Source organism: Rhinatrema bivittatum, chromosome 1 (genome assembly GCF_901001135.1).
Source record: "Rhinatrema bivittatum chromosome 1, aRhiBiv1.1, whole genome shotgun sequence".
In the NCBI taxonomy this organism is placed as follows: Eukaryota; Metazoa; Chordata; class Amphibia; order Gymnophiona; family Rhinatrematidae; genus Rhinatrema; species Rhinatrema bivittatum.
In genome coordinates, this window is record NC_042615.1 from 4,841,761 (window position 1) to 4,867,109 (window position 25,349).

The window sequence follows — 25,349 nt, forward strand, 5'->3', positions numbered from 1 at the left end:
GTGTTTCGCCTGTCCGGCTGCTTCGGGGGGGATTAATTTTAACAACGACAATCTGTGAATGCACAAAAGTAAATAACTACCAGGAACCGAAGAGGTAGAGGACAGACAGATTTCAGCTAAAGGTGCACATGTTAAAATGGTGTACATATACATTATATTGTTAACATACCTGTGTCAAAACAGCGTAGTTTTGCGAAGGAGTGCACACGAGCCGTCTAATCCCTAAACCTTTAAACGCTGTGTTTAGGCGCGAAAAGTCGCACCAATGGCTGACCAAACACCCTGCCCAATCAGCGTCAGCCTATCTTGCTGACGTCAATGACCTTAAAATGGGACTGCAGCGGGAAACCCCACTCACGTCTAAGAGATGTCAAACGCGCTGAAGTCCACAAACGAACTAACATGTTTCTATGTACACCATGTATATGGTAATTCTAATGCTGGTTATCTGTAAACCGAAGCGATATGTACTAGTACATGATCTTCGGTATATAAAAGTCTTTAAATAAATAAATAAATAAATAAATAAATAAATAAATACTCTGCCTGACTGTGTGAATAACAAAAAGTCAAACGAAAAACTCCATGGATCCAGCAACAGGAGCTAGGGCACTGTTAATCATAAAAAGTGGCTCCACTCAAGCAGTGTTGAGCCCATGCAGGGCAACAGTGTTTAAACGAAAAATCCATTTTTGCTTCCGCCTCAAGAGGGTCAAAGGAAAATCCCCTCCTCTTGCTGGGGGAGCGATGACATCAATCACAAAAAAGTACAGGTCATCCACTGTTTGAGACCTTTCTAACCAATGTGAAACTAGTGGGGCATTCTCCCTCATGGTATTGATACTGGATCTATGTTCAATGATTCTGGTTTTAATACTGCGCTGTGTTTTTCCCACGTACAATAGCTTGCAGGGGCAAATGATGACATATATAACCCCAGATGAATCACAATCAGAGGCACCATGTAATATGTATGTCCGCTTAGCACTGGGATGTGTAAATTGTGTAACTATCTCTATACCATGTTCAAGTTGTACGTTGTTTTATAGTTATATGTAAAGCTCGTTGTCTTATAGTTATATGTAAAGCCCCTTCCTTTTGGGCATCTCACTGTTTTATATAAACTGGAGTGATTTGTATCTGATACAAGAACCTCGGTATATAAAAATTAAAAATAAATAAAAAAATAAAATGGTGGAGGTGTGGTCACAAACTGAGCAGCGGCCACATGGTCTATGATAGCCCTCATGTAAAGCATAGCTGGGGGTCCCAGCAGAATGAACCAGAATATCCCTAAGGTTTCTACCCCTCCGGAAAGTAAACCTAAGGCCTGAATTGAAAAATGTATCTAGGGCTAATGCTGCCCAATGTTTACAAATCAGTTCAGAGATTAATTTACTCTGTGTGGAGAATGGTAAGATGCAATTCACTGTCGGATCATTATTTTGGGATTGTGGTTTCACGCTGCAGTCTCCTTTTAAGGTCATTGACGTCAACAAGCTAGGCTGACGCTGATTGGGCAGGGTGTCTGGTTAGCCATTGGTGCGACTTTTCGCGCCTAAACACAGCGTTTAAAGGTTTAGGGATTAGACGGCTCGGGTGCACTCCTTCGCAAAACTACGCTGTTTTAACACAGGTATGTTGACAATATAATGTATATGTACACCATTTTAACATGTGTACCTTTAGCTGAAATCTGTCTGTCCTCTACCTCTTCGGTTCCTGGTAGTTATTTACTTTTGTGCATTCACAGATTGTCGTTGTTAAAATGAATCCCCCCTGAAGCAGCCGGACAGGCGAAACACGGGTCCGTGTTGGGGGACTTCATGCAAGATTCTGTGCTTAAATTGAGGAGTTGCCTGAATAAAAATATAATTGTTACAGCAAAACTATCAACCAGGAATCTAACTTATTCTTGCACTTTTCGTGAACGCTGATATTTTGAGTGCAAGTGGTGCTCCAGTGAGTTTTTGGATTTTTTCCTTTTGGAGGAGCTTGATAAATGGGTACTGAGGCAGACGACCTCACTTTCAGCTATTCTGACAAAGCATTCAACGTTGTAATCACAGACACCCCATTTTTTGAAGAATCCACAGTGCCAGCTCCTTCTGTATCCTGGGTAGATGTTATCAACCTACAGAAGAGAATAACTCGTGCCGAACTTCACACAGCTACACTGATAGAATATTGCCGAGTCAGACGGATCCCGAGGGGTTTGAGAGTGCATAAGGAACCACGACTCCATGTTGACAACAAAGACTTTATAATCAGATGGAATCAAATACTCAACAAATGCTCATTTGACCTAATGGTTCTTATTATTGAGACATCTAAAGCACTGATCACTCCCTTACAGGAAGAGCTTACTGGACATTTTGAGGCTATTAAAAGCAGCACCCCAATTGATCAATTTGACCGACAGCTTGCAGAATTTAAAGAGAATTTGTCAAAATTCACCAGTGACTTAAAGAGTCTCAAACACAAAAAATTCTTACGAGACGAATACGACTACAAACAGGGTTACGTCTATACATGGCAGGCCACAAAACGGATCAACAAGAGACAAGTGGCTTTCGCCCACTCATCATCAGACGACTCTTCAGGAGAAGAGCAAGTACCAGCAAGAAGCTTAAATTGGGATGCGAATACGGGGAGTGGTGGCGGAGCTTTATCCGTAGCGCCTTCTTCATCGGGTTTATCTTTTTTAGAGCCGGCTCCAATGTCGCGCAACACCAGAAATCCCCGGCCACGGGGTCAACAAACATTCCAACAACCGCAGAGGGTCACGCGCTCAACCCGACAACAGCAGGATCCGTGGCATTGAATGAGAAAAACGTTGTGTTTAACTTGTCATCTAGAACACTCAACCCGATAAAACTTAGGATGTTGAGTAAGGGTTTATCACATGTTCCCACAGTTTTACCTGACGAGTTTGACACACAGATACATCTTTATCGGTTCTTTAGGGCATTAAAGATTAAAGCTTTCTTCAGGGACTCTCCCCCATTTCAAGATCGGTCATTAGTATATCCTAAGTCCAAATGGGTTCCTCCGGGCCCTTTTGACCCTACTTTGGTGGTGTTTGAGAATTTGGTGAGATCTGAGATCTCTAACCTTAAGAACAAGAGACAGTATGTTTACTACAACCTGACCAGGCAAGAGAATGAGGCTCTTAAAGCATTATCGAAAGATTCTAGAATAGTAATTAAGCCAGCAGACAAGGGAGGGGACATCGTCCTCATGAATAGTGGAGACTATGTGACTGAGTGCTGGTGACAGTTGAATGATCAACAGTTTTACAGACCTTTAACACATGACCCGACAGAGGAGTTGAAAGCTTTGATTAAAACAGTAGTGCAGGCGGCAACTGATGTGAAATATATCACCCCACGTGAGTCACAGTTCTTGGTAACAGCACATCCAGTGATTCCAATTTTCTATACTGTACCTAAGATCCACAAATCATTGGTGAATCCGCCTGGGCGTCCTATAGTATCCGGTATAGGCTCTATTTTAGAACCCTTATCGAAATTTGTGGCTGGTTTTCTTAAACCATTTGTCACACTGAGCAAGTCATATGTAAGAGATTCATCCCACCTAATCACTATGTTGGACAATAGTGACCCTCCGGATGGTCCATGTTACTTAGTGACATTAGATATTATATCACTGTATACAAATATCCCGCAAGAGGAAGCATTATCAGTAATCGAACACATTTTGGACACCCGAGCAGCCCCGGTACGAGTGCCCACACCTTTTTTAGTACAGTTGGCAAGACTGGCTCTCACAAGCAACTATTTATGCTTTCAGTCTCAGTTCTTTCAGCAAATAAAGGGTACGGCTATGGGGGCGAAAATGGCCCCCAGTCTAGCCTGCCTTTATGTTGCAGCCTTTGAGGAGCAGCACATATATGGATCAGAATGGCGACCATTTATTTTTAAATGGTTCAGATATATTGACGATGTGTTGCTTATCTGGTTGGGTACAGACATGCAATTCTTTGGTTTTTTGGATTGGCTGAATCAGTGTAACCCCAATCTGCAGTTTTAATTTTTGTATACATCATAAACAGGTAGCCTTTCTGGATGTCACCCTTACATACCAGGATACACGTTTTGTTACTTCATTGTTTCGTAAGCCCACAGATAGGAACACTCTTTTGGCATTTGACAGCTTTCACCCCCATCATTTAAAAAATAATATACCCACTGGTCAATTTCTTAGACTTCGACGGCTGTGTTCTTCCACAGCAGAATATGTTACCCAAGCTCAGCAGATGTTACTCTGCTTTCGGAAAAGAGGGTATTCAAATAAGGTCTTGAAGAGGGCATTTAAGCGTGCCCTATATGTCAATAGAGACTTATTGTTTCTACCAGAATCCCAAAATAATGATCCGACAGTGACTTGCATCCTACCATTCTCCACACAGAGTAAATTAATCTCTGAAGTGATTCGTAAACATTGGGCAGCGTTAGCCCTAGATAAATTTTTCAATTCGGGCCTTAGGTTTACTTTCCGGAGGGGTAGAAACCTTAGGGATATTCTGGTTCATTCTGCTGGGACCCCCAGCTGTGCTTTACATGAGGGCTGTCATAGACCATGTGGCCGCTGCTCAGTTTGTGACCACACCTCCACCATTACACAATTTACACATCCCAGTACTAAGCGGACATACATATTACATGGTGCCTCTGATTGTGATTCATCTGGGGTTATATATGTCATCATTTGCCCCTGCAAGCTATTGTACGTGGGAAAAACACAGCGCAGTATTAAAACCAGGATCATTGAACATAGATCCAGTATCAATACCATGAGGGAGAATGCCCCACTAGTTTCACATTGGTTAGAAAGGTCTCACACAGTGGCTGACCTGTACTTTTTTGTGATTGATGTCATCGCTCCCCCAGCAAGAGGAGGGGATTTTCCTTTGACCCTCTTGAGGAGGAAGCAAAAATGGATTTTTCGTTTAAACACTGTTGCCCCGCATGGGCTCAACACTGAGCTTGAGTGGAGCCACTTTTTATGATTAACAGTGCCCTAGCTCCCGTTGCTGGATCCGTGGAGTTTTTCGTTTGACTTTTTGTTATTCACACAGTCAGGCAGAGTAGTGCTAGTTTGTGGACTTCAGCGCGTTTGACATCTCTTAGACGCGAGCGGGGTTTCCCGCTGCAGTCTCCTTTTAAGGTCATTGACGTCAGCAAGCTAGGCTGACGCTGATTGGGCAGGGTGTCTGGTCAGCCATTGGTGCGACTTTTCGCGCCTAAACACAGCGTTTAAAGGTTTAGGGATTAGACAGCTCGGGTGCACTCCTTCGCAAAACTACGCTGTTTTGACACAGGTATGTTGACAATATAATGTATATGTACACCATTTTAACATGTGTACCTTTAGCTGAAATCTGTCTGTCCTCTACCTCTTCGGTTCCTGGTAGTTATTTACTTTTGTGCATTCACAGATTGTCATTGTTAAAATGAATCCCCCCTGAAGCAGCTGGACAGGCGAAACACAGGTCCGTGTTGGGGGACTTCATGCAAGATTCTGTGCTTAAATTGAGGAGTTGCCTGAATAAAAATATAATTGTTACAGCAAAACTCTCGACCAGGAATCTAACTTATTCTTGCACTTTTCGTGAACGCTGATATTTTGAGTGCAAGTGGTGCTCCAGTGAGTTTTTGGATAAAGTATACTGGACAATAATAGTGTAACATCACAAATATTGTTTATTTTACATATGCACACTGAACAATGTGCACAAAAATGAACTGAGATGTTAAAAGAGAAAATCAGCGATGTGAAGACTCGCCCCCCCCCCGATGTCATGACGACCAGCCAGCGGCGACCCGATTAACGTCGCGATTACACCAGGCGTCGCGTGCCGGGCGTGACAAAGGGGTTTTCCCCTTTGTGCTCCCCTTCATGCTAACCTTTGTGCTCCTTCTAATATAATTATATTTATGTTTATGTTAATAATTTAACTTTTATTAATGTTATTTAGCTTTTTGCTTTGTTTAAAATGATTTCATTATTGACGTTTAAATGTATTAGACTAAGGAATTTTACTTCCTGCTCATTCTGTTTCATTGTAAACCGGTTTGATATGCATTTTATGCAGGAAAATCGGTATAAAAAAACTTTAAATAAATAAATAAATTAAATTAAATTAAATACACAGTAAACAATTGTGTGAATGCGAAGGACCCCGATACGGCCGTGTTTCACATCAAGCTGTGTCAGGGGGACCGGAGATTTCCAAAACTACAAAAATGATGTCTACCTGCACAGTAATTGCACATTGTTCAGTGTGCATATGTAAAATCAACAATCTTTGTGATGTTACACTATTATTGTCCAGTATACTTCATGCCACACATTTTTTGTTGTGATTTCTCTTTATGTGTATGTTGTTCACTCCGCCCTCCTCTTGTGCTATCATCCATTCGAAATTCGCCATGCTAAGCAGCATGAAAGGGCTAGTCAGCAGGGGAAATTTGTCCCCAAAAAAGAATGTGCGCAGACCCCTACCATCACAAGCCTCCCCTCCGCCAGTCTTCTAGGCTCCTTCCCCCTGCCCCCACATAATAACTGTAAACCGCTGTGAAGGCTAACGCCAATGTGGCGGTATAGAAAAATCAATAAACTATAATGAAGTAACCCCCAAATCAGCCACTCCCTCCCCGGCATGATGACGTAGATGTAAAAGTTTTGTAAAATGGGCAGAAACATACAGTAAGAGTCTGCTTGCAGTTGCTCTGCACTCTAGGATATCTCACCGGTTTTCTGGGGTCCTATGACCAGGAACCTGGGCAGGCGGTTGCACACTTTCTTTTTAGACCAGATGTCTCGGTGCCTCTTGTCATCACATGGGTTCTGCAAGAGATGTTATTTCTATTTATTTATCTTAAACAATTTTATATCATTTAGAGAAAGTTTAAAGTGTTTTCCACACAAATTACACAACTAAAAACAGCCAGTGAAAAAATGTAAACATTCCCATTTGGGTAGCAGATCGTTTTCTAATGTTATCCCAAGCTTGTGGAATAGTTTACCTCTGGAAGTGAGAGAAGAGGTCAATTTAATGAAATTTCTGAAGAAATTAAAAACTTATGTCTGCCATTAGCTCGCGGTATTGCTCCTTTGGCCGTTTTGATTTCTCAGGCAGAACTGACTTGCCTAGGTAAGGAGGGTGGAGACAGAAAATTGATTGATAAGCTGCATTTTATTTGTCTGTATGTTTATGTATTGTCTTTTGAGTTTTAATGGATATTATTTTATGATGTTATTGTTGTAAATTTATGTTAATTTTATCTTTTGTACATCACTTTGGCCGATAGTTTTTATCTGTAAAGCGATAAAAAATGCTAATAAACAAGCAAATAAATAAAATGCAGCATAAAACAGACAATTCAAAGTATAAAGCCATAGCACCCAGTCTCAACTAATGTCAAGATTAAAGGATAAATGGGAGATATGGATTTTCCTTAATTTGTTGGTTCATGGTGAGCTCCTTACCTGTTCAGGCAAGGGGTTCTAGTAAACCCATCCTACAACTGAAAAAGCCCTCATGTCTCATCCAAAGATGGAACCACTAAACAACGCGACTGGAAGGACCACAACAAACGCACATGAATATAGATTTTCAACAACACGTTCATCCAAGAAAAGCTGTCAATATCTAGCAGCTTGTGAATGATGGCGGCAATTTTGTAGTTAATTCTAGAGACAATCGGGAGCCAATGCAACTCGAAGCCACTTCTTAGCCAGATGTCTCAAACAGAGCTACTTATCCAGCTAAGCAAAATAGACAGATATATCTCAAATAGTGCTTCTTATCCAGATAAGTCTGATAGATGGATAAGTCTGAAAAGTGCTACTTATCCAAATAAGGCAGATGGATGTCTGAAAAGTGCTGCTTATCCATATAAATCAAATAGATGGATAAGTCTCAAATAGAGCAACTTATCCATATAAGTCAGATAGATGGATAAGTCTGAAAAGTGCTAATTATCCAGATAAGGCAGATAGCCAGTTAAGTCTCAAATAGAGCTCCTTCTCTGGCAAAGTAAGATAAACAAATATGTCTCAAATAGTGCTACTTATCCAGATAAGGAAGATAGCTGGATAAACCTCAAATACAGCTACTTTTACAGCTAAGCAAGATAGAAAGATATGTCTCAAATAGTGCTACTTATCCAGATAAGTCTTATAGATGGATAAGTCTGAAAAGTACTACTTATCCATATAAATCAAACAGATGGATGTCTCAAATTGAGTTAATTATCCAGATAAGTAAGATAAACAGATATGTCTCAAATTTATTTTTTATTTTATTTAAAGGATTTTTATATACCGCGGCACGTTACAAAACATCACCTCGGTTCACATTGAACAAAAAATTTAGCAACAGGCTTTACAATCAATTCAGTAGGAACAAACATATATCAAAATGGTCAGCAGACAGGGCAAAAGTCCACATATAGTATTATTGAATCCCGTCAAGTCTCTTGGTGGAAAATGTGTATAATTACAATCTATATATGATAAGGTGCATTGGGTTCAAATAACAATGAATAATAATAATAAAATATAAAACTATAAAACTATGTATAACTAGGTACATTCAGTCAGAGGTAGTTAAAGGTGAAGGGATAGGGCAGAGGGGGGGTGGACGGCTGCTTAAGGTAGGACGGCTGTTTGCAGATTAAGAGGTCATTATGTGTAAGCTTTTCTGAAGAGCCAAGTTTTTAAGTTTTGTTTGAATTTCTTGTGACATGGCTCCAGGCGCAGATCTGTAGGCATTTTATTCCAAACATTGGTTCCTGCTATGGTAAATGATCTTTCTCTCGTGGATACATGTTTAATATGTTTGAGTGTGGGTGTCTTGAGTTTGGCTTGGTGTATTGTTCTCGTAGGTCTGTTGGAATCGTGGAAAGTAAACTGGTCAGAGAACCATTGCATTTCTTTGTTGTAGATGGATTTGTGTATGAGGGTGAGGACTTTGTACGTGATCCTAGATGCTACAGGTAGCCAGTGAAGGTATTGGAGTACCGGAGTAATGTGATCATGGTGATGTGCGTTGGTCAGTATTCGGGCGGCTGCGTTTTGTAGCATCTGTAAGGGTTGTATTGAATTTTTTGGCAGTCCAAGTAGGATCGAATTACAGTAGTCCAGTTTTGACAATATTGTAGCTTGTAAAACTGTTCGGAAGTCGTGCGGGTGTAGGAGAGATTTGATTCTTTTCAGAGTATGGAGTTTAAAGAAGCCGTTTTTAACAGTGGCCGCAATGAATTTCTTTAATGTGAACTGGTTGTCTATTATGACACCGAGGCTGCGGACCTGCTGTAAGACGAGAAGGCCAGTTTGTGGGTAGTTGAGGGGGATGTTGCTTTGTGGGGAGATGATGAGGAGTTCTGTTTTGCTAGTATTGATTGCTAGAAAATTTTCGTTGAGAAGATTCTTTATTTCTTCAAGGGCAGTATCCCATATTTTCAGAGCATTGGATAGAGAGTCCTTAATGGGGATGAGGATCTGCACATCATCTGCGTATATGAAGTGCGGGAATCCAAGTTTTATCAAGAGTCGACATAAGGGGATAAGGTAGATATTAAACAGAGTTGATGAGAGAGAGGATCCTTGAGGTACTCCTTGTTGCAGATTTCTAGGTTTGGATTTGTGGCGGCCAATTTTAACACTGTATTTTCTCTCATTAAGATAGGAATGGAGCCAGCAGAGTGCAGAACCAGTGATTCCAATTTGAGATAGGTGGGTGATAAGAGTATGGTGGTTGACAGTGTCAAATGCAGATGATATGTCAAGTAGAGCAAGAATGTAAGAGTGACCGGTGTCTAGTGTTTTTAGTATTAACTCTGAGAGGGACAGTAGCAGGGTTTCGGTGCTATGGTTCTTGCGGAATCCATACTGGGATGGAAGTAGCAGTTGATGTTCAATTAGAAATTCTGTGAGTTGCTTGTTTATGATTTTCTCCATTATTTTGGATAGGAAAGGAAGGTTCGAGACTGGGTGATAGTTAGATGGTTCAGTGGGGTCCAAGTCCACTTTTTTGAGAGTCGGTTTTATTATGGCATGTTTGAGTTGAGCGGGTACCAGACCAGTAGTGATAGATTTATTGAGAATTTTGGAAATGGGTTTGGCAATCCTTGCTGGAGAAGAAAGGAGTGTTTTTGTGGGTATGATGTCAAAGGGGTGCATAGCTGGTTTAATCTTCTTGAGGATAGCTTCTATTTCGAGAGGGGTAGTGGTTTCAAAATTTGTAAGGGTGGCAGGGTGTGGTATTGTTGTGTTAGGGTTGTGTGTGAATGTGTTGTGAGTGGGTATAGTGATGTGTGAGTTGGCGGTAGGTGAATTGACTGGAGTGGGGGAGCTAGTAAAGCGTGCCATGAGTTTATCTATTTTGTCGTGAAAGTAATCAGCTAGTTTCTCACACTTGTTTTCATCCTCATTATCTGAGTTGACATTTGTTGGCGGAGTAATGATGCTAGATACATATTGGAAGAGAGCACGTGGGTTGAATTGGTGTTGATGAATCCTTGATGCATAATAGTCTTTTTTGGCTTTGTCTGTATTTTTCCGGTATTCGTGTAGTAGAGATCGGAACTTTAATAGTAGCGCTGGGGATTGGTTTCTACGCCATTTCTTTTCCATTTTACGTAGTTCGGTTTTCATAATTCTCAAATCAGAGGTGTACCACGGTCTTTTGGTTTTCTTCTCTGTGTTGATTTCTTTTGAGATAAGTGGGCACAGTTTATTTGCTAATTTGCTAGTGATTTGGTGCCAGGAGGAACATGCTGAGTTGGCATCCGTGAGATCTAACTTGTTGAGGTCTTCTGATAGTGAGTCCATAATGTCTTCAGATTTGCAATGTTTACGGAATGTTATGGTTTTCTTATTGTAGTTAGGAGTGTGGTGTGTGCATTTAATCGAGCAGGAAGTGTCAATCCGGCAGTGGTCTGACCAGGGAATGGGGGTGCATATTGGGGAGTCAGTTTGGATAAGTGAATTTGTAAAAATGACATCAAGTGTGTGTCCAGCTTTGTGTGAGGGCTCGATACTGTTTGTCTAAATCCAAGTGTGTTTAGGGAGGCCAGTGTGGCTTCACTGGATGGAGAAAGTGGTGATCGGTCAAGGTGTAGATTTAAGTCACCTAGGATGATTGTGGGGATATAGATGTTGATGTATTTGGAAATGTATTCCGTTAGTGGTGAGGGGTTGTTTTCTAATACACCAGGTGGGGCATATATTAGGCATATTTGTAGATCCTTGGACTTAAATAGGCCAATTTCAAGCCTGTGTGGAGATAAGGTGGATTAATCTTATCAAGATTAATCTCCTTATCAAGTGCTACTTATCAAGATAAGTCAGATAGATGGATAAGTCTCAAATAGAGCTAAGCAGATAAGCAGCACTATTTGAGACTAATCTGGCTAAGTAATTATTTTGCCACTATTAATCTTATCAAGATTAATCTCCTTATCAATTGCTACTTATCAAGATAAGTCAGATAGATGGATAAGTCTCAAATAGAGCTAAGCAGATAAGCAGCACTATTTGAGACTTATCTGGCTAAGTAATTATTTTGCCACTATTTAACCCTATAAATCAGAACTTATCCAGGTAAGTGCAATATGTGTTTGCACATACTATATATATGTTACTAACATAGTAATAATGGCAGAAAAAGACCAAAATGGTCCATCTAGTCTGCCCAGCAAGCTTCCCAAGGTAGTAACTGCCGCTCCTTGCAGGTTACCCCCATGTTTCTCTTAAGGGTAGTAACTGCGGTTTTGTGTCGGTTTAGCTTTTTTATTTATTCCCATCCTCTAGCCTTTTAGGGATCCACAGTGTTTATCCCATGCCCCTTTGAAATCCTTCACATTTTTAGTCCTCCGGAAGGGCATTCCAGGCATCTGCCACCCTCTCAGTGAAGAAATATTTCCTGACATTGGTTCTAAGTCTTCCTCCCTGGAGTTTCAAATCATGACCCCTAGTTCTACTAAATTGTTTCCAATGGAAAAGGTTTGTTGACAACTATAGGTCATTAAAACCTTTCAAGTATCTGAAGGTCTGTATCATATCACCCCTGTTCCTCCTCTCCTCCAGGGTGTACATATTCAGGTTCTTCAACCTCTCCTCATAAATCATCCAATGGAGACCACTCACCATTTTGGTCGCCCTTCTCTGAAACGCCTCCATCCTGTCTCTGTCTCCTTTGAGATATTTTACATATGTGTACAAGTTACAGGGTACATATATGTGTATTCTATAACCTGGGATAAACCCACAACAAAATGTGGAATGATAGGCAAACACACTAATATGAATACATTCCAACAGGGGTGTTGCAAAATCAATTGCAAAGGTCCATATAAAACAAACCAGAAAAAACAATTTAAACAGGAAAAGTCCAATAATTCCAAAATTCCAAATCTTTATTGAAATGTCAGTCCCCCGACACGGACCGTATTTCGCAACGACTGCATCATGAGGGACCAATTACATGCGGTAAAATAAAGCGGCATTACATTCTTGAGAAATGTGTCTGCGAAAACAATCAATTGAACAATGCTTTATTTTTTTCTGGTTTGTTTTACATGGACTTTTGCAATTGATTTTGCTACACACCTGTTGGATTGTATTTTATAACCTGCGCATATCATATACTCACAGGTTATAAAATACAGGAGATTTTCACATGCCCATATACACTCATATATGGGAACACAAGCAGCAGTTTGCAAGTTATCCTCATAAATTCTCAAATTTTAATCATGGGCCTGCCCCCAATGTCTTCAAGCATTCCTCTGGTCTACCCTTTAACTTATCACATTGTGATCCCCAGTCACTCCTGGCAGATCTGAAATTTGGCCATACAACAAAACTGCATTGGACTCTGCTTCACAGTAAGTTAAGGGGCATCTGGGAGTGGGGGAGGAATGGATGGGCTGTGGGAGTCTGCGGGAGTTGGGAAAAAGCCTAGGGGAGATATTTTTTTTTAAAAAGGCAGCCATTTTTGAAAATCACAGCATGAATCAAAAAATGAACTGCGGGGAGATAGCTCATGTTTTACCACTGAATCACCAAATATGAATCATAATAGCCAAGAAACACACAGGCCAATGCACTGACAGGACCCAAAAGCACTGTCACAGCTCAGTGGAAAAAGAAGAACTTTTGCCCTGATACACTGAAGGATACGTTATCAAGATGTGCCGGTTTGTAAGTGTCTGTTTAAATAAAAAAAGAGAAACATTGCAGCAGCTAAGCTCAAAAGCAGGCGTCAGGGACCAGCCAAGGTGAGTCCATAGGTCAGAAGGACCCCCACCATTGGAAGAAAGGGGGTGCAGTCAGAGATGGAGAAAACCACTCTGGCACACAGCTTGGCATACAGACATGGCAGTTCTCCCCGAAGAAATGGGGAGAGGGAAAAAGACCTGCAACATGGCAGGACCCCCCCTCCCCCAAAGTAAAGACATGCAATGCAGCAAAGACCCTACACCATCCACGTGGTTATGCATGAGCTTATGCATATTTATCAGCAAAGAAGAAGAAGGAAGCGAAACCCGAGAAGCGATCCTGCAATCAGTGAAACTCTAAGGGCGGGACCTGAAGGCAAAAAAACCCCCTGGAGGTTGGGAAGCGGACCCTTAGAGTGAACCCTGAGAGCAACCCTGCAAGCAAAAGGGGGGCCAGAAGCAGACCAGCACTCCCTGCTATTGAGGAGGGAGAAGACCAGCTGACCAGGAGACCAGAGAGAGGTGACACCCTGCTCAGGTATGGAAAGTGACATGAGTCTGAGATGGTGAGGGGCGAGAGCAATCCCCAGACAGCCCGGCAAGTACCAGAGCCAGAAGCAAGTCTCCTTCCCAGGCCGCCTGCCCACTCTTCCAGTATCAAGCTTAGGGAGCAAGCCTTTCCCCTGACCACATTCTCTAGCTGGAGCTTGCTTCAGAGGTGAATTTATTTATTTATTTATTTAGGGGCTCTTACATACCGATATTCTTGTAACAAGTTACAAATCAATTCGGTTTACATTTAAAACAAAAACCTGCGCTAATAAGGCATTACATTAAACAAGGAAGCTATATAGAATAGAGAGGTATCACCTGAAGCTGGAACCAGGGGTAAGTTAGCCATATGTATTAATACATTAAGCAGGCTAAGGTTTATGGCATGTGTGAAACTACCCATGATACAGAAGTTTCTTTAGGGAAAACTGATCCTTAGTGGCTAGGATGTTAGAGACAGGAATTGTTATTTTCTAAATGCTATATCCTGCCAAATCTGATAAATAAAAGTCTGTTTCTGAGGAGAATACACATTACTTAGGATCATGAAGTAAGGTGGGAGGGTAATTGGAAGTGTCCTGTAGCAGACAAGTCTCTGCACCCCTAAACTTGCTTACAGAACAATATTTCTTTTATTTTTAACACTGTACAACAGCATATTAGCAGAGCTGGTTCTTTCATTAGGTGAACAGAGAAATTATTACTTACCTGATAATTTCCTTTCCTTTAGTGAAGGGTAGGCCAATCCTAATGAGTGGGTTATATACCTCTGCAAGCAAAAGGTGAGATTACGGCTATATAGTCATGCCCCGATATTAGCCTGCCAGTATTCTCTGGAAAAGCCAAACTGAATATTATTAGCAACAGGCAACCATTCGTGTTTTTCAACTAACAGGAACACTGAGCTCAGCCAAAAGAAGGAACATATCTAGCAAACTAAGAGCTAGAGAAGCCACTTACTAGTTATCAATGAAGAGCAGGAATTATTATCAGCAAAGCTCTCCCTAAGAAGGCTAACCACAAAATCCACCTCCAGCTGCTGAGGGTGGGTCTGGGATTGACCTACTCTTCACTAAAGGAAAGGAAATTATCAGGTAAGTAGTAATTTCTCATTCCTTAGTGTTTGGGTAAGTCAATCTCCACGAGTGGGATGTATAAAAGCTAATCTCAAAAAGGATGGGAGGCTGCCAGTGGCCTAGTCAAAAGCACCCACACAAAAACAGCGTCCTCCCTAGCCCTAACATCCAAGCGGTAATGCTTGGAGAAGGTGTGCAAAGATGACCATATTGCCGCTTGGCAAATTTCAGCAGGTGATAACAAACGAAGCTCCACCCACGATACTGCCTGAGCCTCGTGGAATGTGGTCTAATCTGCTTCAGTAAGGCAACCTCAGCAGCCACAGAGGCTGCCGTAATGACCTCCTTAACCCAGCGGGCAATCGTTGCCTGCATCACCAATGCTCCTTGCTTAACTCCACTATGGAGCAGAAACAGACGATCAGACTTCTGAACAGTCTTAGTCACCACCAAACAGCACAGTAAATGAAGCTTGACATCCAAGGAGCGCAAAAGGCGGTACCCGGCTTTATCTCTGTTCCTGTCCAGGAGGCAGGCAGAGAAATGGACTGATTCAAATGAAAGTCCGAAACCACTTGGGCAAAAAAGAAGGCACAGTCCAAAGCTGAACTGCACCTTTTAGTCAAATGGAGCCTGCAGCTCAGATACCTGATGAACTGAACAGATTGCTACCAGAAAAGCTGTCTTCAAAGCAAGTAGCCACAAGGAAAGAGTAAGCAGCGGTTGTAAAGTCGGACCTGCCAAGAACTCGAGGACCAAGTTAAGATCCCAAAAAAGTACCAGAAGCCGCAATGGGTGACAAAGATGTTTAACTCCCCGCAAGAAACGGGACATGTCTGAATGGGAAGACAGTGGCCCTCTGTTGACTCTTCCCCTATAACAAGCCAGTGCCACAAAGAACATTCAAGCAAGCCATCCTGTAAAAATTCCAAAATCAAAGGCATATCCACCTTGAGTGGTTGAGTACCTCGTTCAGAACACCAGGCCTCAAAAACTCTCCAAACTCTAACATAAGCTAGAGAAGTAGAAAACTTCCAGACCCAAAGAAGAGTGGGAATTATAGAAGGCAAATAACTGTGCTTCAAGAGCTAAGCCTTTTCAGTGGCCAAACCATAAGACAGAACCATCCCGGATCCTCATGCAGAATGGATCCCTGATGTAATAGATCCATCCAAGATGGTAGCTGGAAGGGACTGCCCACCAGAAGTCTTTGGAGATTGGCGTACCACGGCCTTCAAGCCCAATATGGAGTCACTAAATGGACGGTGTTGGATTGACTTGCAATCTTCTGTATTAGCCTCCTATCAAAGGCCAAAGCAGGAATGCATACAGCAGGGTACCATGTGGCCACTCCTGAATGAGAATGTTTATGCCCATCACTTTTGGGTCCCGTCTGTGACTGAAGAAGTATGGGTGAAGTTTGCTAACAGGTCTAGATATGGTAGGCCCCAGCCATTCACCAGGAGTTGAAAGGTCTCATCCGCCAGCTCCCATTCTCCTGAGTCCAAGTTTCTCCTGCTGAGGATATCAGCTCTGATGTTGTCCTTTCCGGCAATGTGAGAGGTAGATATGCTTAGGAGAAGCTGCTCCACCTATACCATGAACACATCTATCTCCTCCAACACCTGTCAACTCATGGTTCTACCCTGATTATTGATGTAAGCCATCGTTGTCACATTATTAGACATTATCCGGACCTTCTGAGTCTCTAGCTACTTGGTGAACCACAGGCACACCAACCAAACTGCTCATGCCTCCAGTCTGTTGATGTTCCACTGACGATCTACTGCATTCCAGTGCCTTTGCACCATCAACTCCTGACAGTGAGCGCCCCAATCCTGGAGGCTAGCATCTATGAAGAATACCAACCAATCCAGCATCATCAAGGAAATTCCTTTTCTGAGATAGTCCACATGTAACCACCACTCCAACTGGGATTTCATCTCTAATGGAAGGAGCAGCCTCACCGCATAGTTCTGCTACTGCAGACTGCATCGGGAGAGCAAGGCATGCTGAAGAGGGTGCATATGCACCCACTTCTAAGGTGGCAGCCGTCAACCTTAGGACCTGTAGATAAGACCAAATGGTTGGATGAACAGAATTCTGCAGGGATTAGACTAGCAGCATTAATGAGTGGATCCAAGACTCAGGCATAAAAACTCTGCCCTACCTTGTAATGAATCAAATCCCGAGATACTCCAGGGTCTAAGACAGCTGCAAATTGCTCCTGGCCAGATTCACTACTCAGCCTAGTTCCTGTAGCAAGGAAACCACCCTGCGAGAAACACGAAGACTCTCTTCCAATGTCTTGGCTCGAATCAACCATTTGTCCAGATAGGGGTGAACTAGAATGCCCTCCTTGTGAAGGGCTGTCGCTACCACTACCATGACCTTGGAAAAGGTCCTGGGCATTGTGGCTAGTCCGAAAGGCAAGGCCTGAAACTGGTAATGACAATACAGGATCGTAGGAATCGCTGATGTTCCTGCCAGATGGGAATATGCAGAAATGCCTCCATCAGATCTAGAGATGTGAGGTACTCCCCTGCTTGAACCGCCATTATGACAGAGTGCACTGTTTCCATCTTGAAATGTGTGACTTGTAGATGTCTGTTGACGCCCTTGAGATCCAGTATGGGCCAAAATGACCCTTCCTTCTTGGGCACGACAAAATTAATGGAATATCAGCCCATATTTCACTGCAATTCAGGAACTGGGATCACCGCTTTCAGAATCAACAGCTGTTGTAATGCTGTTTCCACTTCTACCTTTTTCTGAGGGGAGTTGCATACAAAAACCATGAAGGCATCCAGAGGAATGCGAAGAAATTCTAGCCATTCCAAACCACTTCGAGGACCCATTGATCCAAAATAATCTGGACTCATCTGTGATAAAACCAGGATAGATGACCAACTATCTCCTGCATCATCAGGTGAGCCCACAAACCTTCATTGGGAAGATAGAGAGACTCCGCCTTTGGAGCCTGAATCCTTTCGAGGACCTTGGGGGTAAAAGGGCTGAGATCTGTGGAAGGGACAGCATCTCTGGGAAGAACCTCCCCTATAAAACTGAAAACGCAGGTAGTCTCGAGAGTGACCTCTCACTTGAGAAGTCCGGGAAACTGACTTCTTATCCTTCGGCAAATGCGGGACACGGGTCTCTCCCCATTTACTTGCTATTTTTCCCAATTCACTGCCAAACAAAAGCGAGCCTTTGAAAGGCAGCTTAGTCAAATTGGACTCTGAAATAGTATCTGGGACCAGTTACGCAGCCACAGCTGTTGCCCGGCTGCAATAACTGAAACAGCTCCTCTGGTGGCTTTGTATACCAAGTCACAGCCCGCATCAGCCAAGAAGGCAGCCCCGGTTCTACCATAGGCCCTAAATTGGACCCATTGTCACCAGACTCTTGAAAAAGCCACAAGGTAGCCTGAGCTACCAAGGTGTAACAAGAAGCAATCTGCAAGTTCATTGTCACTGCCTCAAAGGCTTGCTTCAGGATAGCCTCAATCCTCCTATCCTGAGCATCCTTCAGAGCCGCACCTCCCTCTACCAGGATGATGGTACATTTCATGACAGAACACATCAAGGCATTCACCTTAGGGAAATGCAACTGCTTTCTGGCCTGCAGATCCAAGGGGTATAAACCCGCTAAGATGCAGCCTCCTTTAAAGGACACTTCTGGCCCAGTCCATTCCAGATCAGTCAACTCCTGGAGTACATCCATGAGAGAAAAGAAACAAGAAAACTTGCGCAGGGTGACCAAAATAGGATCTTCCTTCTGCATCCCCAAGGAGTCAGGCCCCATAGGCCTGAACCTGAATCCTTCGAGCCAGTGTCCCCATAGCACTCGAACTATGGAGCAATCAGAGGAGGAGACACCCCTGCAGTGTCTCCCTTGGTCCCCTCAGACTGAGGAGATGGACCATCGTCGGCAACATTGGAAGGAACAAATCTCCCCGAGCATCCAGGCAGCACTGATACAGGCTTAAAGAAAGCTCCGGCTGAATGACTCTGATGTGGCAGGCAGCACAAATAAATAGGCACTTAGGTTTCTTTGCCTTGGGTGCCATGCTATAAGCGCACGGCCCAATGAAGGCTCACGCCTAGTTTTCCCAAACATAGAAGCGTGCCTAAAATGGATGTACAAAAAATGTGTGACCAAGCCCACATGCCTAGGACGCTCGTCCTACTGGACACCCAAACCAGACACCCAGGACAAATGCCTAAACTGGGCGCACAAGATGTACATCTATAATAAAGAATGCCCAATTGCATGTACAAACGAGAATGGGCGTACACCTGGAAGCGCAAGCACACGCTGACAGTCTGCAGCAAAAAAGCATGCGAAAGTATCCCGCAGCCTACAGCACACCAAAATGTGAGAAGAATGGAAGCGGGGCCTAGCCGAACAGCTGCTCAACCCGCCATGCCTGCACTCTCTCCTCAGCTCACAGAACTCCCTAGAGATGTGAGCGGGGCAGCTGAATGCCAAGGAAATGGACCCCTCTCCTGCTATCTTCTTGTCACTAACTCTTTTTAAACTTAAAAACTTGAGCTGAGCCTTCCCTGGCTGAGAGCAGGAACGGGTCCTGGCTGCAGGGGGAGAGGGATAAAGCCTTCACAACTGAGCCTCTCTTGGCCTGCAACCACTAATTGGAATTTAGGTCCATGCCAGTCAAGGCTACCGACCGGACTGAAGGCAGTCTACTGAGGGAGGGACCACATGGTATCACCTCAGGAGGCAGGTGGTGCTACAGAGACATCTCCTTTCCAACTGCTTTCTTCTTTTTCTCCTTTTTATACTCACAGGCAATGCCCCGAAGTGAAATGCATGTCTACCATCTGCTGGAAACGGAGAATACTGGTGGGCTGATGTCGGGGCAGGACTATATGGCTATGACGGCAGCTTTTGTTCTGTCTCCATCTGCTGGCAGAGGTGCATAATCCACTCGTTGGGATTGACTTACCCGAACGCTAAGGAATAGGCAATTTCCTAGGATGCCAAAACCACAAAGAGAAATTTGGATGGGTAGGAGTGCTATGGAGTGAGAGAGAGTGGATGCTGGGCAAAGAGACTGGGGTGATATTGGTGTGCTGAGCAGGATGTAAAGGGGAGAAAGAGAGGATGGTGGGGGTGGAGAAGAAGAATGAAGAGATGCTGGGCACTGTGGACAGGGTGTGAGGGGAGAGTGAGAGATGGATGCTGTGCCAGAGCTGTCACTATGTAAGGAGGGAGAGCTCCTGATATCCTTGTGCCAGCCCTGCACTTTCCTACCAATTAGAGCCAGTTATTTTATTTATTTATTTAGATTTAGGTCAGGATTGATGGTGTGTGAACCCACAACCCTGGGACTCTCAGGCTGCAGGATTTCTCATATATTTGTCCTGTTTCCTGGTAGAGTTAGACACACCCTGGCAGTCTCCCGACTGGACCAGCACTGGGTGCACCCCATATTCCCAGCAATATATAGGGGATGCTCAGAGGACACACGGTGATGGTCCAACAGCACACTTGGCATTGCCGCTGATTTCCTAGGCTTGTTCTTGTCTAGTGTCATGCTCCTGCCTTTGACATAGAAAACCTTCCTGTTTTACAATTCAGTCTCTGCTATTCTAGTTCCTGCTCCGTCTCCCGACCTTTGCCATCGTGACTCTACCTTACCTCCCAGGTACACATCTTCCCTTCAGGGCGGCCCTGATCACCAAGACCAGACCCCTGTGACAATTTAGCTCTCGCCTTTTCATTGGCATCTCAAGGTGGGTTACTTTCAGGTACAGCAGATATTGCCCTGTCTCCAGGTGTGAAGATCATTCAAAGCTGTCTAAAATAAATCATAGCACATCAAAAATTACAATAAAATAACACATCAAAACAGAATCTAAGACTACAAACAAAAACTAAAAATTCAATGGAAACCAAATACTAATGCAATGGCCATCTTTCCACTAAGAGCCACGCGTTCTGTTATGCACAGGCCTTATCCTACCACATAACTGCCCAGAACAGCCAGGGCTTAACTTTGTTCTTGAAAGGCATGAGGTTGGACCTAGGCTAATTTCTAATGAAGCCCCTGGCGAGAAAGCCCCATATTTTAAACATACCTGATAAAATTGTTCGTACTGAGGGACCCATAACAAGCTCAGTCTCATATTTCTAGGATTATACCAACTCTATCTGTTCTTAAGGTGGGGGTGGGGCAGGAGTTTCCCCTGTAAGATCCAAAATGCAAAATCCAGCATCTTAAATGTACACCTAGCTCTAGTAGGCAGCCAGTGAACCTCCACAAGGAGAGGCATCGCTGACGTCCACTTCGAACTACTGTTCAATAAATAAAATCAAGAAAAGGATGCAACTGCTGTACCAATCTCAGCTTAAAATAGGCATTTTTTGCAACTAGGGCTACCTGTGATTCAAAATTTAATGAAGCATTCCTTCCCTCCCACTGATTTAACTTCAGAAGTTGGAGTAATAGTCAACCCCTCAAACACAGGCAAAGCCTATAACCCCACCACAAAAACAGAGCCAATAAGTAACCTTTCAGTCTTACACATTTACTTCCAAGCAGCCATCCCACCCCTTCAGTCATACAACTAAGGCCTCAAGATCTTGACTCAATGGAACCAATAACTGAATATCATCTGCACAGCTGGTCAATACGAATGATTGGATTAGAGCACCCAAAGGAGCCAATTACAAATATTAAAAAGAAGTGGTGACAATGATGATGCTTGTGGTACCCCACATAATATCTCCCTTGATGAAGATATAGTGCCAGGCATTAAATCAATCAGTCTGACAAGTATGAAGTGATCCAATCGATAACACTCTCCTCCAGTCTGAGTAATTGACAATGAGCAAGAGAGAGTGATCGACTAAAGAATGCACTGGACAGGTCCAGCAATAGCAACAAAGCTGAATTTCCCTTCTCATCCATAACTGATACCAGAACAGTCTCAAAGCTGCACCCAGATCGAATAATAGAAGGACTAGGGGGCATTCCATGAAGTTAGCAAGTAGCACATTTAAGACTAATCGGAGAAAATTCTTTTTCACTCAACGCACAATAAATCTCTGGAATTTGTTGCCAGAGGATGTGGTTAGTGCAGTTAGTGTAGCTGGGTTCAAAAAAGGTTTGGATAAGTTCTTGGAAGAGAAGTCCATTAACTGCTATTAATCAAGTTTACTTAGGGAATAGTCACTGCTATTAATTGCATCAGTAGCATGGGATCTTCTTAGTGTTTGGGTAATTGCCAGGTTCTTGTGGCCTGGTTTGGCCTCTGTTGGAAACAGGATGCTGGGCTTGATGGACCCTTGGTCTGACCCAGCATGGCAATTTCTTATGTTCTTATGTTCTTAAAATCCAGCTTGACTGCTGTCCAAGCCTTCCTGAATCTAAATTTGTACCTAAAGGCAATGGAGGGTGAAACAATCTGCTGGAGGTCACAAGCAGGAGCAGTGGGAGAAGCAGTTTCCCCCAGTTCTCAGCCTTACTTCTCTAACCACTAGGCTGCATGAAAGAATGAGAAAGGAGCTTTAGCATATCTGAACTGAGAAGCGCCAGGTGATATTCAGCAGAGGGTGAGCAAACATCTCTTTACACCTGGATGCCAGAAGATGCATCTCAGATAATATATATCGGCATCAAAGACGATCCTCATAGAATAGTCTACTCGAGACTCCAGGAAGATCTGTGGCAGGACTGGAAAAAAAACCAGGGGTTGGGCTTTCTCAGTCGCAGTGCCAAAATTCTGGATTCGTTTGCCAGATGTCCTACGATCGCAGAGTGATTTTTTCCAGTTTAGGGAACGGGCTAATGCATGGTTACTTTGACAGGTTTATAGCCAGCCTTGCTAAGGAAGTGAACACTCTTTCCTGGGTGTTACCTATGTTCAGCAGAGTGTATCTAGCTGAGACTCACTTTTTCATAGAGTTATTATGTTGATGTCTATGAATTATTACTTTCATTGGTAATGGAATTTAATGAGAAGGGAAAATGGGAGCTGGGAAAATGCCTGTATCACGTGATAGATGCTGCTGAATCCCCGAGTGATGTGCTGTGTACAGAAGTCATCAGACACTGTGAGCCCCATGCCGCACTGCAACCACATGGTACACAGGCACAGCTTGAGAACATGAAGGCAGCATTTGCACACAGGATTCGTGGGTCTGTAGTGGTTTCAGCTCACAGGTGAAACAAAGGAAGGGAGGTATTGTGTACCAGACAGAGAAAGATAGAATCTGACCACGAGACTCTTCCAGTCTGCCCAATATCCTTCCTGTTGTAATATCACAGAATCTGCTTTATTTCTGGTTTTACTTTCACATCCTCACAGCCAAGGATCCTCTCTGTTTATCTCATGCTCCTTTGAATTTTGTTATTGTTCTTGCCCCATCATCCCATCTGAGAGGCCGTGCCAGGCATCCACCTCCCTTTCTGTGAAGAAATATTTCCTGATATTGCTCCAAGACCTCCCCCTGGAGCCTTATAGCAGGACCTCTGTAAAAAGACAAACCTTTCCCACTAACCCCATTTGCAGTATCACTCATGAAATTTTGTACAGTCCTGGCCCCAGGACTGAGCACTGGGGCACTGGGAGGAGTCACTATTAGAGACGGAGCAAATTAAATTGATTTCCTGTGTTCTAAGCATTGTTATCATCAATTTATTTTATTTTATTTATTTAAAAATGTTATATTCTGCATCTTCCAGTACAGATTACAAATATTACAGTCATAAAATAAAACATAAAACAAATATAGCAATAAATAATTACATAGAAAATAGACAAAACAATAAAATACAGCATTCCTGAAATCACATACTGAAAAAACAATTTGAACTTTATTCTTTACCCAACGACCTTTCTAAAATGCACGGTCTTCAGCTGCTTCCTGAAAGCCTTTAAATCACTCTCCTCCCAGTGAAGAAAAGGAAAGGCTGTAGGCCGAGTGCCAGGCACTTCCAGGAGCCCTGTTGCAGCCGAGTGCAATGCACGAGAAGGAACATAACATTCAACTGAGTTTCTGACCAAACAAATTCAATGGCCCTTGCATAATCGCTAATCCAAATTTACACCTCCATCTACTGGGAGCCAATGCAACTACCGTAACACAGGAGTTATATGATCTCGCTGTGTCATCCCTTTAGAAGGCGGACAGCAGCATGCTGCACTAATGGCAACACAAGAGAGTCCACCACCCCCACATACACACTACTGCAGGACTCAAACTGCCCTAGGACCAAACTCTGCAAGACAGCTCTCAACAAATATGCAGATGAAAGAGATTTCAAAAGGTTTCATCATCTAATCTGTAAAAAGCCAACTTTGCCATATGGCAAATATGTGGCTTTAATAACCACTGAGAATCCAAAAATACCCCTAAACAAATTGGTTAACATAGACCCTTATAATAAACTCATCTCCTCCAAAGGCGGTTGTTCACCAAAGGCGGGCCCTTTGGTGAACAACCACCAGGTGGTGGCCTGGCTAAGCAGATCACCTCTGATGCAGGGCTCATGGTCCCCAGGTGATGACCTCACTCACAGCGACTCCACGTCTCAGCAGCATTTAATGAATCTAGGCAGCTCCTTCTAATAGTCATATCTGCTACATTACTTGTTTTTAATGTTGGTGTTGATTTTGTTACTCGTTTAGAAAGAGGTTTACCAAATAATGTGGGCTACAAGTATTTTAAATGAATAAATAAATAAAATAATAGCCAAAGATCCTGTTACTTATTGCACTGTATCTTGCAATGTGATGATTTTGTTCATCATTTTGTTGATAAGATCACTAAGATTTGACAGCATTCTTCTTCTTTGACTGCTATTGTCGAAATGTAGTCTTGGGCAACCTTTTGGAAAGTGATTGGACTTCTTTTGATACTTTAGAAGTCGAGAATACAGTGGCCATATTAAATAAGCTGAAGCCACAACTTGTCGCTTGGACCCTTGTCACCTCTGCAGATGTCCTAGGTGGAATTATAAATTAGTCTTTGGGTGAGGCAGTACTTCCTAAGACTTGTAAGCATGCTGTTTGGAAGCTGTTTTTAAAAGAGCCCTCTTTAGACCTGAACTTAGTAGATAACTATTGAGCAGTGGCCAACCTCTCAAGTCTTTCTAAGCTCATTGAGAGTGCAGTATTGGTCCAGCTTGAAGCTTTTCTGGAACAGAACAATTGTTTATAGGCTTCTACCAATCCAGTTTACATTGGGGTTATAGTACACAGGCAATATTAGTCCTTTGGTTGTGATCTTGGACCATGTTTAGTTAAAGATGATACTTTTGTGTTGATTTTACGAGACTTGACTGCTCCCTTGACAAAGTGGATCATGAAATCTTACTGACTTACTTGCCAGGTGTCATGAACCGCACTGCCCGCGGGTTTTCCCGCGAGCAGACTTACCTCCCCACGCTGCTTCTTCACCCGATGTGGCAGGACGCCACCGTCGGGCCTTTTCACGTGGT

At 43.0% G+C, this 25,349-nt stretch overlaps 1 protein-coding gene across 2 annotated transcripts in view; it reads right to left on the bottom strand.

Moving 5' to 3' along the window:
* Positions 1 to 25,349, bottom strand: part of LOC115074355 (bifunctional heparan sulfate N-deacetylase/N-sulfotransferase 3-like) — a 416,141-nt gene that overhangs the window by 118,309 nt on the left and 272,483 nt on the right. For both annotated transcript variants that reach the window (XR_003852387.1, XM_029574134.1), the window contains exon 8: positions 6,777 to 6,873. Coding sequence is in view for 1 of the 2 variants with exons in the window: in XM_029574134.1 (XP_029429994.1) it covers positions 6,777 to 6,873 (97 nt within the window). In the remaining variant the exon portion in view is untranslated. The remainder of the gene's footprint in view (positions 1 to 6,776; positions 6,874 to 25,349) is intronic.